At 39.7% G+C, this 19,088-nt stretch overlaps 1 protein-coding gene across 1 annotated transcript in view; it reads left to right on the forward strand.

Annotated features, from left to right (window-relative positions):
• Window positions 1-19,088, forward strand: part of prtp (pretaporter) — a 185,311-nt gene that overhangs the window by 56,519 nt on the left and 109,704 nt on the right. Inside the window, exon 4 of the mRNA XM_067137723.2 lies at window positions 9,698-9,832. Coding sequence (XP_066993824.1) covers window positions 9,698-9,832 — 135 coding nt within the window. The remainder of the gene's footprint in view (window positions 1-9,697; window positions 9,833-19,088) is intronic.

Here is a 19,088-nt window from a genome sequence, read left to right on the forward strand (position 1 = left end):
AAATAAAGGAAGACATCACAATTATGGGAGGCCTGAATGCCCATGTTGGGATAGACATCATAGGCTTCTATCGTTATGGTGGCAGAAACCAGAAGGGGGGAAACTTGTTAGACTTCTGTGCACGAAATAACCTAAGCGTACAAAACCCTTGCTTTCAGAAGAGAGACAGCCATGAAATCACACGCTATAGTTGGGATGGGAAGCAGAGGACATTAGTAGACTATATATTAACTGATAGATGTGCTAGCCAGTTCATCACTGATGTTAAGGTTATTGCAAGGGAAAGTCTCATTGGTGACCACCGGTTTTCTGTCACGCACATTGGGAACATCCATGTGGAGAATTTCAACTGCACGAAAATGCCAAAGATAAAAGATCTGGGTGCTAGGAGAAGATGGGAATAAAGAAGAATACCAAAGAAAGATCTCAGCCAAATTACCAAAGAATAAAAAAAGAGGAGTAGAAGAACGATGGCTGTCATTCAAGAGCATCCTAGTTTCAGAAGCCGAATCATTTTGTGGAAAGACAAGTGCAATATGCAGGGAGAAAGCACATGGTGGAATGAGAAGGTGAGAGAAAGAAATGCAGCAAAGAAAAGGCTAGATAAGAAAAAAAATAATTCCACCAAGAAGATGAAATTCAGTATGTGGTGCAGGAGGACCAAAGCAAGAAACTGTTTGTGAAGCGACTGATTAAAGAAATAAAGGAAAACTGTTGGTACGTGTTCACTACGAGGCTAACAAAAGACTGAAAGTAATAGGAATTTGCTTTGAAAAGTAATCAAGAATAGTAGTAGTGAGCATGGCAGTATCCTTGCACTGGAAACAGATGATGGGAACCTGGTGAAGACAGATCAAGGCATTAGATAAGAAATGAAGAACTACTTCAATACATTATTGACTTGACTAAAGGTGCTCAAAGTCTTCGAAATTGTATCGCTGAAGACTGCAGTTTACTGTAAGTGTAAGTGATGGAGTACAACCAGCTATTATGGCTAGAAGTGGGGTCCAAGCTGAAGACCATGAGAAATGGTGAGGTCCCAGGGTTCGATGACCTCACTGCTGATATGATAAAAGGCAGCTGGAACACAAGGTATACAAGGGTTGTATAACTGTTGATAAACTTAACCATAATAGGTATTTTATTTGATCCTGTATTGACTTGTCTAAATCTATTAAAGAAACTATTTAAAATAGCTTTACCTTGGGTCCACCTTGTCATTACACTTTTAATGATTGAAAATTATTTATTCTATTGCTCGTTAGAAAAAAGTCTTTTCAATGTAATCTTGTCTTTCTATCAGCTTTTGCCACAACACTATTATTATTATTATTATTATTATTATTATTATTATTATTATTATTATTATTATTATTATTATTATTATTATTATTATTATTATCATCATCTTCTTCTTCAATAATTTAATATTCTTATTCAAGTCCTTATGGTACTCTATAATATTATGTTCTGTCATATTGGAAAATGTTCTACTAACTTCGTATCTAAAAGTAACTTGTTCATCAACAGGTAGGTTAGCTATGGCCACTTCAGTTTCAGCTATTAACTTTACCAGTCTTTTCCATTATTATAATTCACCTTTTCCCAATTGAATTTAGGCCCTTTGCTTAAAATGTTTGTTTCATTAATATAAAATTTAACTCGAGTTAGATTTCTAACAGGTTCAAAGAACTTGTGTTTATTATCATTCAGAATAGTTATCGTCTTCTTATTACCCTTAAAGTGTTTTACTTTATTTTAGAACTCCTGCGGGACAAAATTCCAGCACTTCGGCGTCTCCAGAAACCTTAAAAGTAGTTAGTGAGATGTAAAACAAATAATAGTATTATTAAACAAAAACTGATGAAAATGACTGTCAAGAGAAAAGGCACAGGTTCAAACATTTTCCTAGAAGGAACTCTGTTACAATCTGTTTATAACTTCCACGAACCTACTACGCTGGCGTATCAGGGGAAGAGGTGATACTCTCACGTGGCGTGTCCCAAGTGGCGGACAGGGGGGTCTTAACCAGCTTGCCAGCGGACTTGAGCGAAATAAAATAGCTCTCGCGGACCAAACGCACATCCTCCTGTAGGTGGGGGTCTCAGGCGAAGAATACACCCACGGTATCCCCTGCCTGTCGTAAGGGGTGGCCGAGGAATGATCAAATTAAAACCATGCTACACAGGGAACACCATGAGTCGCTTTTACTTGCGCATAGTACCACTACATATATACGTGTAAATTGCCAACCACGATGTATCTTTGTTTGGATAGCGCGCTTTTTCTATACGAGTTAATACAGCTTGGGCTGGTAGATGGCAACATCTAATGTGTCGAGTCCATGGAGAATGGTCAGTAGATTTTAACTACACCGCTAGATAGTGCGTAAATTCATTCGTTATCATGCAATGAATTTTTGAAATTCGTGTGCATCTACGATGTATGATCTCCATGCTGCATGAGTAAAATGGCGACTAGCGGGAGTAGTGATTTTGTTGACGATGACGAACTGGCTGTGTATCTTAATAATTTAAGTGAAAAAGAGGATTATGAAGACTTGAATGAGGAATTCATTTCTTCAACAAGTGAGGAAGAGGAAAGCGTAAGTGTTATTGGGAGTGAAAACGGCGATTTTTCTGTAAACAGCCGACCACGTGCTTGTTGTCCAAGTGTAAACAGTGGTGGTAATGACTGTCATTGTCACTCGGACAGTACTGATGATGACGGCTGTAACAACATCCAACAGCAACAATTTCCTCTTTTCCATGAAATTCAGGTAGGTCAGTGTGCAAAATACCAACCCTCACCTGGTTATTATGCGACTCCTGGCCCGAAACACGCCCCTTCTTCAAATGCAAAAGCAATAGCGGTGTTTTATTTGTTTTTCATGGCTCAATTATGAGCCTCAAAACTACAGAGACAAACAGATATGCTAATCAGTTTTTGTCACCACATGCCAGAGCAGAGCAGGGGTGCCCTGTTATATTGACTGAAATGAAGGCTTTCATTGCTGTTTTATTGAAAATGGGTATAACTAGAAGGCCGAGCATATTTTCTTATTGGGTCAAAATCTCCTGTTATATTCCATGGTTTGGAATATGTTCTCAAGAAACAGATTCCAATTGACCTTGAGATTCTTTCACCCACCTGCTCACCCTGACTACAACCCATGTGCCAGGTTCGATCCCATTGTTGAACATGCCAATCATGTATTCCGATATCATTGTAAATAACTATTAAACTACTCAAGATAAAAGTGTGAAACTTTACATTCATCTGAAATAAGACATTTTCAAAGAAGTCATCAATATTTATCGGCGATTTGAATTTTCTGATTTTTTCTGTTTTGTTTCTGATTTTTAATTGTTGGTGTCTTAAAATTGTTTGGAAATTATTTTTTTTTGCAAAATAGCCAAGAGCATTTTAGTGTTAATTTAGTTCGACAGTAAGAGTGTCTTCTTGTTAACATTTATTAAAAATTTCAAGTCCTAGTGATAATATTTGTGAACTATATAGCCCAGAGAGTGAGAACCTGCAAAATCCTCGAAATTTGTCTGGCACTCTTGGCATACTGTGAGCATCCTGGCCTGGACTAAGAGGGATAGATATCCTGTCAACGAGCAAAGGTTTGGCGTCTCACGAATAGCACTGTAGGCCATTACCATACAGTCACAGAGCGATTCAGTCATGTCAACATTGACATAGTTGGACCTATTCCACCTTCCCCAGGTTTCTCCTATCTAGTTACGATGATCGACAGATTCTTCCACTGGCCAGAAGCAGTTCCTGTAAAAGATATTACAGCAGAAACAGTAGCATATGTCGTTCTTTTCATATGGAGTCCCGAAATTCATCACAACTGACTGAGGACGACAGTTTGAATGGTTTGAATGTGAACTTTTCAAATGACTAATGCAATCCCTGGAAATTCACCACATAAAACAGCATCATACCACCCAGTAGCCAACAGAATGAGTGAGCTTTGGCATCAGTATCTCAAATCATCCCTGAAGGATCATTTCATTGAGGATTGTGTCATGAAACTTCCTTGGGTACTCCTTGGATTAAGATCTTACATTATTCCTTCGTACGATACAACTTTTGCAGAAGTGACCTATGGAGTGCCAATCAGGCTCCCTGCACATTTCTTCTACAGCCCCTCGTGTAGAAGATATGCCAACTTTCCTGTGCTGATTAAAGAAGCATATGAGAACTATCCAACCTGGAAAGAAAGGCATCATTCTTCAAAAACTGTTTTAATTCACTTCAAATTATCTCAGTGTTAATATGTCTTCGTGCAACATGATGCAACAAAAAAAAAACAAAAAAAAGCCACTTCAGCCTGTCTGTGATGGTCCCTACAAAGTCTGTGCTTGTGCTGGGAAACACTTCGTTGTAGAACTCCCATCAGGATAACAAACAGTATCAATCGACAGACTAAAGCCAGCATTTATTTTGAAAGACATCTCAACACCATCATCAGTGAACATTAAGGCCAACCTTCTACATTACAGCCACCTTCAACTAAACAAGACAATAGACCTCTTCCTAGTGCTTCAAAACAGTGCCCAGGCCAGACATAGACGAGTTAACTTCCTTCGTCATTTTCTTAACTTCACTAGGGAGGGAGTGTGTTGGAGGCCTTGATACAAAAGACACATCTTGCCTATTTTAATCTCTTTCTTTCTTGTGGTTCCTTGTTCTTTGTATTTTCTTGGTTGCTGTTCAGTTAGATAATGATAATAAAAGTAAGTTTTCCTTTTGTCTTATAATCATATAATTATATCTTACATCCAAAAACCAAAAGATTAGAAATGAAGCAAACAGGAGGGAGGTTGGCATCAAAATACCTGTTACTGAGCTTTCAAGAAGATTCAGGTTACTGCAATAGTTTGGACATGTTATGAGGATGGATAGAATGAGAACGGCAATTTTGACAGAGAAGTGGAAGGGGAGAGGCCAAGGAATTGATGGATAGACACCGTGGAATCTGAGGTCAGCAAGAGGAATGTCAAGTGGGAGGATATAGAGGAAAAGAAACTATACTTTGACAGGAAGAAGTGGTGAGCACTTGTGCACCACACTCAGGAAACTCAGGCTGTAAAATGATGATGATGATGATGATGATGATGATGATGATATCTGAAACTGATCCTCTCAATCCAAAAATGAACTTCCAGAATCCATACTGATTGGAGAATGTGGTGGTAGAGAATTCTTTGCACTCTCCGTAAATGGCTTTCTTCTCTTTCTGAACCAAGGTAGACTGATCCGGATCACTTTTTCAGACTGGATGGGTGAGTCAACAATAATGGCTGGGGAATCATACATGTAAAATGCCACATCACTGAACTGGGGGAATCCATCTTTACCAACAACAAACATGTCTTTGTACCAGTCAAAATCTAAATCTTTCTTGGCTAACAGGTCTTCTAGCCACGTTTTAACCTTAATAGTGTTGTGAGTGTATCAGTAACCCAGTATATGGGCAGCAGCTAGCACAGAGATTCACTGTACGTAATAAGAATGTAATAATCACAAAGTGATTTATCCAGAGGATATTTATTTTCTTTACATAGTCAACCGCAATTCCCAGCAAACGTTGTGTTGATTTTCTGTGTTTCCTTAATCATAATCTCGAATCTTTCTTGAAAACTTTCCTCCATGTTGCTGTATTACATCAGACACTTCATGATATAGGTTAAAGATTACAAGAGTTGAAACCTGGCAAAAATGGCAGAAAAATTAAATTGGAGCATTGCTTTGGAACAAATATTTCAGGTTCCCTATAGGAATCAACATTGTTATCATTTGTTCTCCTCATACAATGAAATAGAGTTTCACTACAGCAATGCTCCAATTTAATTTTTCTACCATTTTTACCAGGTTTCAACTCTTGTTATCTTTAACTTATATCATGAAGTCTCTGATGTAATATAGCAACATGGAGGAAATTTTTCAAGAAAGATTCAAGATCGTTTCTATTATAAAGTTCTTTGACAATGTAATAGCAGCCTAATAGATTTTTGAATTCACATTGTCATGATAAATTTATTGTGTTATTGTGGATCTGGTGGCCTTAATCTCACATGAGTAACGGTGAATAACTTAATGCCTGAAGAATCGGTTAAGAAATGTTAATCCCATCCTAGCACAGATGTTCAGTAGACATTTCCATTCTTATTAACTTTCATACCTTACGCATGTTTACCTGTGACCTCACATCCTTCAGTTCTAATTCCAATCCTTGCATTGAAATCGCCCATTAACACTGTCCTATCCTTGTTGTTCACCCTAACTATATCATCTCTCAGTGCTTCATTAAACTTGTCTACTTCACCCTCATTTGTTCTCTTGCATGGTAAATACTCAGAAAGTTCCTTATTTCTTTCCCTTCCTTCCTTCCTTCCTTCCTTCCTTCCTTCCTTCCTTCCTTCCTTCCTTCCTTCCTTCCTTCCATAAGCCCCATTAATATTGATAGCACCCCTTCATTTTCCATTTTGTTCTATTATACCCTGGTGTGATAAGTATTGTAGGAGTCAAAGCAGAAAGCCAGGAAATAATTCCATTGTAAGAGTAATAGAATGATTCTACAAAAATGTTATGCTAAGGTGTAAATTGCCAAATAGATATTACATTTATTTTGTTCAAGAATTATGTTTGTATATAGTTTACAATCTCTTATCATAGAAGGAAGCATCTGAAAACTGTTTTGCAATAGCCCATATTTTACTTCAAATCTTGTGACATTGAGCACACTGAGAAATACATACCTTGATATTTACAAGTAATTTTGTTTTCTTCAATCTCACCATTTTATATATCAACAAGTAATCTTTCCTGTATGTACATTGTTATTCATTATAATTTTCCTAATTTTCTAAGTAGTTTGAAAGGGCACTTTTTTTGTTTAGGTCAGATTGTGGTCAGTCAGTCATGATAAACATAGAAAAGGTCATCTACACAGCATGATAATCGATGGAATAAAATTTCCTTTGGGATCCGACGTCTCCTCAATAACATCAACAAAAACATATTGGAACATTTTCTTATACAGTGAATCAGTTTCCCACTATGACACTGTGAGTGACTGACATAGCGTGCGCAATGCTATCCATGCCTCACAATCTGGTCAGGTTGCTTTGGAGACATTGGTGAAGTTACAAGTGAACTGTGATAGTGAAACAGTAATATGGGGATATCGCTAGCAGAAAAAGTACAATGAGAATACAAACAGCATCTGAAGGAGAAAGGTTGGCATAAAGAATGGCAAGAAAATGTAAGGATAGCAAAAAGAAAAGAATGGTCTAAAGCGGGAATAGAGAGACAAAAATCACAACAACAACAAAAAGAATGCGTAAACAAGCTCAACGAAAAAAATTGGTGAGTGCAGGAAGTTGACAGCTGTGCCAGTATTGCAAAAGTCGCCAGCAGGAAAAATACGACGAGAATACAATCAGCGTCTGAAGGAGAAAGGTAGGCATAAAAATGGCAAGAAAAGAATGGCAAATTATTATTCAGGAGGTACCACAGTTTGAAATAGATGAGGTGAAGAAATATCTTAAAAAAGCGATTTCAACATATTTCACCTATTCTGGCCACATGTAAGTTCATTATGTAGGAGTATTGGGTAAATATGTTAATGAATATGCACATCTTTCGTGTGAACAGTCAGCGTTCAGAAGTAGGCACCATTATGGTAAATGCAGAAAACTTGTAGAGTTAGCATTGCCCTGTTCACTGCAAAAAAATAAAAGAATTTCCTGTGTATTTTAAGCAGAAGAAGAGGGTGCAGGGATTAGCAAGACAAGAAAACGTGTGCATGGGAAGCAGCTACTGGGATGATGTTAATGCAGCTGTCATTAAGTTTTATGGTGATGACGCCTTCTTTTTTTAGACTCAGAGAAGAGACTCTGGAGCAGTGAGCCATTTCAAGAAAAAATATATCCTGCCATATTTGAATCATACCATGGAAAAGGGAAAATAGATGCAATTGAAGGTCAAGTAAAACAAATGGCATGGGTGGCTGTGAAATGTGGAAAGAAGGTACAGAGTCCTGAAGCAAAAAGACCAAGCAAATTATTGTTCAGGGGGTACCACAGGTTGAAATAGATGAGGAAAAGAGATATTTTAAAAAATAAAAAAATTGGAAAACATTTCAACATATTTCAGCTATTCCGGCCACATGTAAGTTCATTATGTAGGAGCATTGGGTGTATATGTTAAAGAATATGCACATCTTTTGTGTTAACAATCAGCAAAAAGGATTCACAAGTTTCATAATTAAAAATGTTGGACAGTAAAGTGATATGTTGAAGGATTGCACTAGGCAGCATTTCTTGCAGCAGTATCAGTCACATGTGCCTGGATGTTGTGTTATATGTTCCACCCACATGCACAGATAGTAAGTAAGTAAGTAAGTAATTCGTCTTTATTCGTGGCAAAGTTAGGGTTCGAGGCCCTCTCTTACACTTAACCACAACATTTAAAATAATTAACATACATGTATTTTTAAATAAAACAAATCATTTAAAAAAATTATAGTACTAATAGCAAATATGGAGAGAGTAATAGAAGAAATAATTATACAATGTACAACACGACAATATAAATGAAACATGATAATAATTTTAAAACTAACACTAGTAATAATAAAAGAAGGAAAACACAGTAGAAAAAAAAACCTATAAGTAGCAAATACATTTCTAATTTTTATGAAAATAAGCTCATTCACGCACTCATTCACACTACACACATCGAACAAGTCAGCTAGAGGTATTCAGTAAGTGATTTCGGCAATCGATCATAAATCTCCTATGAGAACGTAAATCCCTAATGGTAGCAGGGAGGGTTTTCCACAGCCTAGCGGCAGTGACTACAAAGGAGCGGTTCTAAGTCCTGGAGTGACAGAGATATTTTTAAACAGGAGCCAGATCGTGTATCGTGGTTGTGATAGGAGATGTAATTAAAGTTTGATGAGAGATAGTGAATATGGTAATGACATAAATTACAAACTATGAATAAAACACATCATTATCCTCGTCTGACTGTCAATGTCAGCTTACAACTAGTCAGCTACGTTATGTATTGATATTCAAAATATTATTTTATGCTATTCATTCATGATATTTTAGTTTTTGTTATTTAAAGTGAGGAAACTGCATTTATATTATTGATAAGCATTTTGATCATTTTTTTTTTTTTTTTTCTGCAATAAACAGAGTGTAAAAATAATGTGACTATGGAATTATAATCCTTAAACTAACTCGGTATGAAATTTATAATTTCAGAGATGTCAGTCACATAAGGAGGTCAGTCAGTCACACCCCACATTTTTACTTACAACATCCTTATGGATTGAGTTTCAGACATGTTCTTTTTATAAAGGAGCACCTTAAACCTTCCTCTCCAAAAAATATTTTGGAAGACAGTGTTCACAATAAACTTTCAGAGAAATATACAAAGGAAACATGTTCACGTGAATAGAGAGTTGACTTTTATGTCAGTCACCCCCAGAAACTTTGGAACAGAGTGTTTAGTATGATTTTTATTTTTAAGCCATGCTGTATATATCATTGTAATTGCCCAGTGTTCCTTTATATTGACATTTTCTAGCTGAGGTGTATTGTAAATGTCAGTCAATCATATATGGAATTACTCAATAATATAATAATATATGTCATATTTTTTTCAGGAACTGGACAGTAAACCTAAAGTTCCTGAACCAGTGAATGGTCTCGTGGAGTTAACAGATGACACATTTGATAATCATGTTGCCAAAGGAAGGCATTTTGTGAAGTTTTATGCTCCATGGTGTGGTCATTGTCAGGTAAATATTAGCTGTTGCTGGTTTTTCTTTTATGTGTTTATCATTTTCATAACAGTATGCGTTATAATAATATATTGCCCACTGTCGGCAGCCCTGAAGATGGTTTTCCGTGGTTTCCCATTTTCACACCAGGCAAATGCTGGGGCTGTACCTTAATTAAGGCTACGACCGCTTCCTTCCCATTCCTAGGCCTTTCCTGTCCCATCGTCACTATAAGACCTATCTGTGTCGGTGCGACATAAAGGCAAATAGCAATATACACTGACTGACAGTGACAATGCAACACCAAGGAGAAGTGGTTCGAAAGGGATGAAAGTTGGGGAAAAAACAGAGACGGCACGGATGAATAATTGATGTTTATTTCAAACCGATATGCAGGTTACACAATGCGCACGGCATCGACTCAGTAGGATGTAGGACCACCGCGAGCGGCGATGCACGCAGAAACACGTCGAGGTACAGAGTCAATAAGAGTGCGGATGGTGTCCTGAGGGATGGTTCTCCATTCTCTGTCAACCATTTGCCACAGTTGGTCGTCCGTACGAGGCTGGGGCAGAGTTTGCGAACGGCGTCCAATGAGATCCCACACGTGTTCGATTGGTGAGAGATCCGGAGAGTACGCTGGCCACGGAAGCATCTGTACACCTCGTAGAGCCTGTTGGGAGATGCGAGCAGTGTGTGGGCGGGCATTATCCTGCTGAAACAGAGCATTGGGCAGCCCCTGAAGGTACGGGAGTGCCACCGGCCGCAGCACATGCTGCACGTAGTGGTGGGCATTTAACGTGCCTTAAATACGCACTAGAGGTGACGTGGAATCATACGCAATAGCGCCCCAAACCATGATGCCGCGTTGTCTAGCGGTAGGGCGCTCCACAGTTACTGCCGGATTTGACCTTTCTCCACGCCGACGCCACACTCGTCTGCGGTGACTATCACTGACAGAACAGAAGCGTGACTCATCGGAGAACACGACGTTCCGCCATTCCCTCATCCAAGTCGCTCTAGCCCGGCACCATGCCAGGCGTGCACGTCTATGCTGTGGAGTCAATGGTAGTCTTCTGAGCGGACGCCGGGAGTGCAGGCCTCCTTCAACCAATCGACGGGAAATTGTTCTGGTCGATATTGGAACAGCCAGGGTGTCTTGCACATGCTGAAGAATGGCGGTTGACGTGGCGTGCGGGGCTGCCACCGCTTGGCGGCGGATGCGCCGATCCTCGCGTGCTGACGTCACTCGGGCTGCGCCTGGACCCCTTGCACGTGCCTCATGTCCCTGCGCCAACCATCTTCGCCACAGGCGCTGCACCGTGGACACATCCCTATGGGTATCGGCTGCGATTTGACGAAGCGACCAACCTGCCCTTCTCAGCCCGATCACCATACCCCTCGTAAAGTCGTCTGTCTGCTGGAAATGCCTCCGTTGACAGCGGCCTGGCATTCTTAGCTATACAAGTGTCCTGTGGCACACGACAACACGTTCTACAATGACTGTCGGCTGAGAAATCACGGTACGAAGTGGGCCATTCGCCAACGCCGTGTCCCATTTATCGTTCGCTACGTGCGCAGCACAGCGGCGCATTTCACTTCATGAGCATACCTCAGTGACGTCAGTCTACCCTGCAATTGGCATAAAGTTCTGACCACTCCTTCTTGGTGTTGCATTTGCTCTGTCAGTCAGTATATATATATATATATTGCAGCTTGATTGACAGTATTACTCTTAACTGTACCAATTGAAGTGGCCGTGCTTATTAATGTACTACAGCTATGGAACCAAGCTCTGCATTCAGGAGACAAGTGGATTCGAACCCCACTGTTGGCTGTCCTAAGAATGGTTTTCTGTGGTTTTCTATTTTCACTTCCAAGTAAACAATGAGACAGTTCTTATTCGTAGACCACAACCAATTCCTCCCACCTCCTTACCCATTTTCATTCACAATCATTCATTTCATGTTCAGTAGCTCCTCAATCGGGATTGGCATCAGGAAGGGTACCCAGCCATAGAAACATGGCGTGTAATTTCATCTCACTTCATCCCGAACCTTGCATCAGGAAACGGGACTAAAGGATAGACATAGAATTTTAACTGTATAGACACATAAGTCTTAATGGCCATTGAGCTTAGATCTGTAAAGTTTTATGGCTTCTCAAAACTTGGTTTCAAGTGTTGTCAGAAGATTCAGGTTGAGTGGAAACTAGTTTGAGGTTTCATTTATCACTGACTTTTTTCTGATAACTCTTCTTGAATTACAGTCTCCTAACGAAATTTATCAGTGTTACCAACTTGGCAGATTTTCCGCTAAACTTAGCAGAATTTAAAAACTGCTGGCGGAGAAATATATAATTTAGCGAACATCAGATTTTTTGGTGATTTCCTTGGTTTTCTACAAAATTTCTACTCCACTCTGTCTATGAGCTATTCCATATTTTGTATTGGGAGCTAGCAGTCATTGGGCAGAACTTACTTGGTTTTGGTATTATGATGTTATGGCATCCTAAATATGTAATGCATGGGGAAAGGGTGATTTAATGTACCATATTTTCTCGCATAATTAACACCCTTGCATTGTGCAGTGGGTTCGGGCGGGGAAAAAGCGACGGCCCAAGGGGGCTGGATAAAAGGTCGTGTTAAGTGAAAAATACCAAACCTTAATTAACAATTTCAACTCGCCAAGCTTCTTTAAATACAATGCTAAAAGCTTTAACTCTTTTAAAAATATCAAATACAAACAATTTACAATTAAGGAAATTATACACGTATGTACTATCAAAATTACAACAAGATAAGAATGAGGGAACCTGCCCTCACTATCAGGTACATGTTCACATACTTTCGTGAAGGGTTTCTTGCGCTAACTTCCTGAACATAAGCCGGGCATCGAACAGGAATAAGGAATAATAGAGACTTTCTGAATATGAGAAAACAGTATTAAAAATTCATAAACTTAAAACAGTAATACTGAGAATAAATTGAACATGGCCTTTCGGTACCTTAACAGGAAACAAACGCCTTAAGGCGTATAGAAAATGCGTAGCAATTACGATGCCCTTAAAAAAAAATAACACTAACCTAATCCCACTACAGGGAATTGCCCGTCTTAACAATTTCGAATATCTGATGAGCAGTGAGGTACATAATTAGTCACCAAGGGTCTTTCCCAGAAGGGGAAAATATTTAAGCCATGAAAGCACATTCTTTTCTAACTCAATTGAACACATCAACATGAAACCTCAAGTAAAGATAAAATCAAAAGCACTAGGCTCCTACCATTACACATTCATAATTTTCATATTTACCTCAGGCACCTTTCCAAGTTTCAACATTTTAAGGGTACTGTACTATATCAAGGTCCCTCTCTGTCTTACCTCCGTGCTAGCATGCTGGGTTCGACAGGCCACAAGGCGAGCCTAGAGAGTAACGCACTGCACCAGTGCCAATAGGAGAATGACATGACTGCCAGACAGAGCGACCGCAAGCAGCGCACCGGTCAGGTGGACCGGAACTCCCCTCTGGAGGGGAGGGGAGGAGCAGAGGGGCGCGAAGCGATAAGAGACAGAGAGAGAGAAAGACCTCGCAAAGCAAGGAAGACGCTTCAGAGCGAGATAAAATCTGCGTTTCTCTGAAGACATGTGGGACGGGAGGCAACACATTTATTCTTTAAGAGGGGCAAAGCATAGGAAAGTAAAATACATGTAAATACATCGAAGAAATACACAATACATAACACAGCTTGCAAGCACATACAATAGAACGATGATGAAGAGAAGATAGGCCGGGGAGAATAACAGTTTTTACACGGTACATGCATAATTTACACATCTCAATATTTTTGGGTCCAAAGTGTAGAAAAAGAAATGTTCACGTATTTGATGTGTTTCAAAATAGAGATGTCAACTACTCAGGTAGCAGCTTTCCCATTGCGAAACTGGGCATTCCAAATACCAGGCAAGGTGCTGTTATCAGCTGGTTGGAAATACCACTGCACTAGCTCAGTGAGAGAATCAGCGTAGAAGTGACTTGTGGACGGTCTATTCCAGGCTGGTGCAAACGTATTTTATGAGTGTTTTGGGTATGGACCTGCATTTTCTTTGATCTCAAAATTGTTTGTTAGTCCACAGTGAGCAAGTATTCGAGTAATACTGCATCATATAAACTCGTGGTTATCAGTTACACCGAAACATACGGGAATAGGGCAGTGGGCCGCAAGTATTCAGTGTCCAAATGCAACGTGCGTTACCACGGTAACAGAGAAGTGCACTTCAAGCGACCAACAAGTCTCGCAAAGCATTTCGCAGACCTAAAACGGCAAGTTTCCGAAAGTAGGGGAGGATCTGCTTAAATAAATGATTTTGTTACGCAATGTTGGATATGCTGTTTCTTACGAAATGTTATATTTTAAAGGACAAGAAATAACTGCTGCACATGGAATCAGTGTCTGATTTGAAGGTAAGGGCGGGCTTGAAGAGAAATGAACTTTCTCTTCGAAGAACAACATTATGCTACAAAATGCCAAATGATTTCAACCAAAAAGTAATTGATTTTCATAGCTTTGTGATTGAGAAGTGTAAAGTGAAGGAATATTTGCTCTCCCAAATAGGAACCACAGGTCAGACACCATTCAGTTTCCGTATGTCACAGTTGAACAATCGATAAGGAAGGGACATAGAGTGTTAAGGTACGCACTACCGGGAGAGAGAAAAAAAAAAGAAAAAAAAAGATTGTATTGCAATGCTTGCTGTAACAGGTGTTGGCAGAAAGCTTGCACCTTATAATGTTCTAAAACAGAAAACAATGTCCAAAGTAAAATTTCCGCGAGGGATCCACGTTCGTATCCAAGAAGAAGGGGTGGATGGACATGTCACTCATACAAGATTGGATACGAACGGTTTGGGGAAATATAGCACGGGTCCCTCCACGATGCCCGTCCCTTATTGTGTTGGACAGGGTGGTTTTGTTGTTGTTGTTGCTGTCTGTATGCCATTATTATGTACTTACTTGAATGTACTTTTATTAGCACATGTTTATTTCACTTCAGGTTGTATTGTTAACTCGTAATGGGAAGAATATTTTCCATTGTCGGTACTTCAAACTCACCTGTCCAACTTGACCTGATGTACCCTGTTTATCTTTTCAGAAAAAAATCTCACGCCGGAATTTTACTCCAAATAATGATTTACTGAAAATGAGGTGAACCAATTACAGTAAAATAAAGGTTTTGCAAAGGTATACCTTTTCAATACAATAATGTTTTATTGTGAATCTATCACATGTCATGGGTACTAGTTTCGGCATCTGTAATGCGCCATCATTAGCCCTGGATGCAAATTGAACAATTATGTACACGTACCTAAAACAACCTAAAACACATTTTAAAACACATTACTAGCATCTATGATGGTACATGAAATGAGTTAAAAATTGTGTAGTCCAGCCCGTGTAAGTCCAGGTTAAGTGAAATCTACAATATTTATGTCGTCTATACGAGTTGGCACTTGTTCACTTAAATTAGGTGGTTCCAGAAATGTTGAATTGGTCGTATGGAGATCGTAGTGTGACCTGAGATTCCCACTTCACTTTGAAACCTGCTGATGAGGTTCAGTAGGGGCTGCCTGGCCGAGGCGGTAAAGGCGTGCTTGGTTCACCTGAAAGGATTTGGGTTCGAATCCCAGTCGGGAAGTCGTAAAATTTAAGAAACAAGATTTCCACTTCCAGAGGTGCATATGGCCCTGAGGTTCACTCAGCCTACACCAAAAATGAGTACCAGGTTAATTCCTGGGGGCAAAGGCGGCCGGGCGTAGAGCTAACCACTCTACCCCATCCCGTGCCAAGGTTAACATTGGTGGAAGCCTTTACCTTCCACTCCTCCAAGGGCCTTCATGGCCTGTACGGAGGTGACTTTGCTTTGCTTTTTTGATGAGGTTCAGTTTGACAACAAATCTGCAGTCACTCCACTGGCCGGTTTCTAAGAGCTACTGCCCTCTCTCATTCGTCCTCTGTTTATGGATTGCCGGGCTGAGTGGCGCAGACGGTTAAGGCGCTGCCCTTCTAACCCCAACTTGGCAGGTTCGATCCTGGCTCAGTCCGGTGGTATTTGAAGGTGCTCAAATACGACAGCCCCGTGTCGGTAGATTTACTGGCACGTAAAAGAACTCCTGCGGGACTAAATTCCGGCACCTCGGCGTCTCCGAAGACCTTGGAAAGTAGTTAGTGGGACGTAAAGCAAATAACATTATTATTATTATTTGTTTATGGATTTGCCAATCACAAGTGTTGGACATCATGAATATCCCTTTAAACGCCGTAATTATAATTGAAATTGAACTTTACAGGTCTTTTTCCAAATGTTTGACAGGAAAGAGTCCAAAATACTTCGAACACAGAATGTAATTAGTAATTCTTTCTGTAAACCTTGATGGTTATTTATGTTGTTCAAATTGGTTAACCATATAAATGAAAAAATTTTTAACTATTAGATGAACCAATTGCTTGTATATTATATTTTATGTATCTTTAAAATGTAAATGAATTGTAAATCATTTTTTTAATATCTGAATTCTTTGCACAAATTATGCATCCTAAGCTTTTGCCTGTATTTTTCATCAAAAAAGTGTGTTAATTACGCGAGAATATACGGTTTGTTTGTTTATTTATTTATTTATTTATGCCAACTAAGGACCACGTCATTTCAACCGTTTCCCTTGAGCTTTTATGTTGGTCCAGTACTCCTTCATTCGTATACGGTGTTGCTCCTTTCTCTCTTTCGTCCATGCCTTTCCAGTTTTCATCTTTGGCTTTGGTTGTAAACTCTGATGTTCTTGGAGTTTTTTCTTAAGTGGGACACGCTCCTGGATATCTTCAAATGAGATCCCAATCTCCTGCAGATCTTTCTGTACCTCACTGAACCATGCCCCCTTTGCCTTTTTCTCTTGGAGGAAAGTGAAAATGCGGTTGGTTAACCGTGTTGAATTCATTCGGGCCATGTGTCCATAAAAAGTAATCCTCCTTTTTCGCATCACATGCGAGTACAACTCCTGGTTGTGCCGTATCCTAAACTCGCCGTTGTCTTTGACTGGACCTAAGATTTTTCTCAAAATCTTTCTTTCCTTGGCCTCCAATTTCTCCATGATGCCTTTTTTGTTCATGGCGAGACATTCCGCTGCATATAGAGCCTCTGGCCAGATGACAGTGCAATAGTGTTTGATTTTTGCATTCAAAGATATAGATCTCTTGTTATAGATATTTTTAGTCAAATGGTAAGCCATTTCCATTTTATTCGTGCGTGAAGCAAAGGCTTCTTTTTCGGACATGTTAGGTTCTATCCGTTCACCAAGATACTTAAATTTTTCAACTTGCTTGACTTTTCCGTGAGTTCCTTCTAGCTCACTTGGCGCCAGTTTGATGTTTGTAATGAATTTCGTTTTCTCAAAGGAGATTTGGAGGCCCGCCTTTGCAGCTTGTGTTTGAAGCTGGTTGATCTGCTTCATGACAACATCCAAGGAATCAGCGGAAACCGCGAAATCGTCTGCAAATGCTAGACAGTCAATTGAAAGGTTCTTGTTCTTATGGCCTAGTCTGCCTCGCTTTCGACTCCTTCATAACTCATTTCTCTGCGCCATTCACGGATCACTTTCTCAAGAACGCAGTTGAACAACAGAGGTGAAAGACCATCTCCTTGCCTAACTCCTATCCGTATTTCAAAGGCATCTGAAGTCTCTCCTCTAAACTTCACTTTTGAGATGGTGTTGATGAGAGTATGTTGGATGATCACTCTTGTTTTACCGTCCAAGCCAAATTCCTTTAAGATCTGAAGTAGGGTAGTTCTATCAATTGAATCATAGGCCTTCTTAAAGTCGATGAACGTTACTACAAAAGGCTTGCTCCTTAGTTTAAGATATGAAAGGACAGATTTCAGATTCATAATCTGCTCCACACATGACCGTCCTTTCCTGAAACCTCCTTGGTAATCACCCAGCTCTGGATCTAGCTGTTCTGCTGCCCTGATTTGAAGAGCTTTTGATAGAATTTTGTAGGTTATAAGTAAGAGGCAGATCCCGCGATAGTTGTTGACATCCGACTTGTCGCCTTTCTTCTGAAGTGGGTGAATTAGGGCAGATTTCAGATGTCCAGTCACTTGGAAGTCTTTCAGTATTCCAGATTTCAAGTATGATGTCCGTTAATTTCTCCACTGCATTGTCACTAGCAAACTTCCACAGTTCAGCTATTATCGAATCTTCACCCGGCGCTTTATTATTCTTCAAGGATTGGATAATCTATCTGACTTCCTCTTTCGTAGGTGGAGCTGAATCTCGGTGGACTTGTGTTTTATCTTAAAATGTGAATCTGGACATTGGGGCCTCGCAGTTAAGAAGAGATTGAAAGTATTTTGCAAGGATCTGGCAATTTTCCTTGTCATTATGTGCTAGTTTTCCATTGGAATCTCTGAACTGTAGGCTCGGTGCGTCATATTTCCTCAAGTTGTTTTTAAATGTTTTATAAAAGTCGCGTGTATTGTTCTTCTTGAAATCCTGCTCAATTTGAGCCAGCTGGTGTTTATCAAAAGCACGTTTAATGCTGCGGATGGTTTTTGCTGCACACTTTCTCTCATTAACGAAGTTTGTCCAGTTGACTTGGTTCTTTAGCGAGTTCCATTTCTGCCAGGCGAACTTTCTTTGCCTTATCGCTGCATCGCATTCACTGTTCCACGAAGCATGCTTCCTGGGCATAGTAAGCTGAACCGTCTCTTTAGCTGTTTTGACCAGGACCTCGCGGAGTTGTTCCCAGTTCTCTGCATCCACACCGATTGTAGTTTCTGAGTGAACTCATGGTTAGATCCTAGTTTTTCTCTATCAAATCTTTCAATCCTTTTGGCTCAAACTCTCTTTGTGTTTCTCGGGAGCAGTTTGATTTTTATTTTGGATAGATAGTGATCTGAATCCAGTTTTGCTTGTCTTAGAACTTTCACATTCTGAATTTCTCTTTGAGCCTTCCGTGCGATCGCGACATGATCAATCTGGAATTCACCAAGGTGGTGATTTGGGGATTTCCAAATCTTCTGTTTCTTGGGCAGGTGTTTAAAAGCAGTAGACATTACGAGGTTAAATGCCTTACACAGCTCTATTAGCCTTTCTCCATTACGATTTGTTCTCTGGTGAGCAGGATAGTTTCCAACGATGTTTCGGAACTTTCTCTCTTTGCCTACCTGGGCATTGAAATCTCCAAGCACGATTATGATATGTTTGTCTGGAATCTTGGATAAAA

The sequence above is a fragment of the Anabrus simplex genome, chromosome 1 (assembly GCF_040414725.1).
Source record: "Anabrus simplex isolate iqAnaSimp1 chromosome 1, ASM4041472v1, whole genome shotgun sequence".
Classification (NCBI taxonomy): Eukaryota; Metazoa; Arthropoda; class Insecta; order Orthoptera; family Tettigoniidae; genus Anabrus; species Anabrus simplex.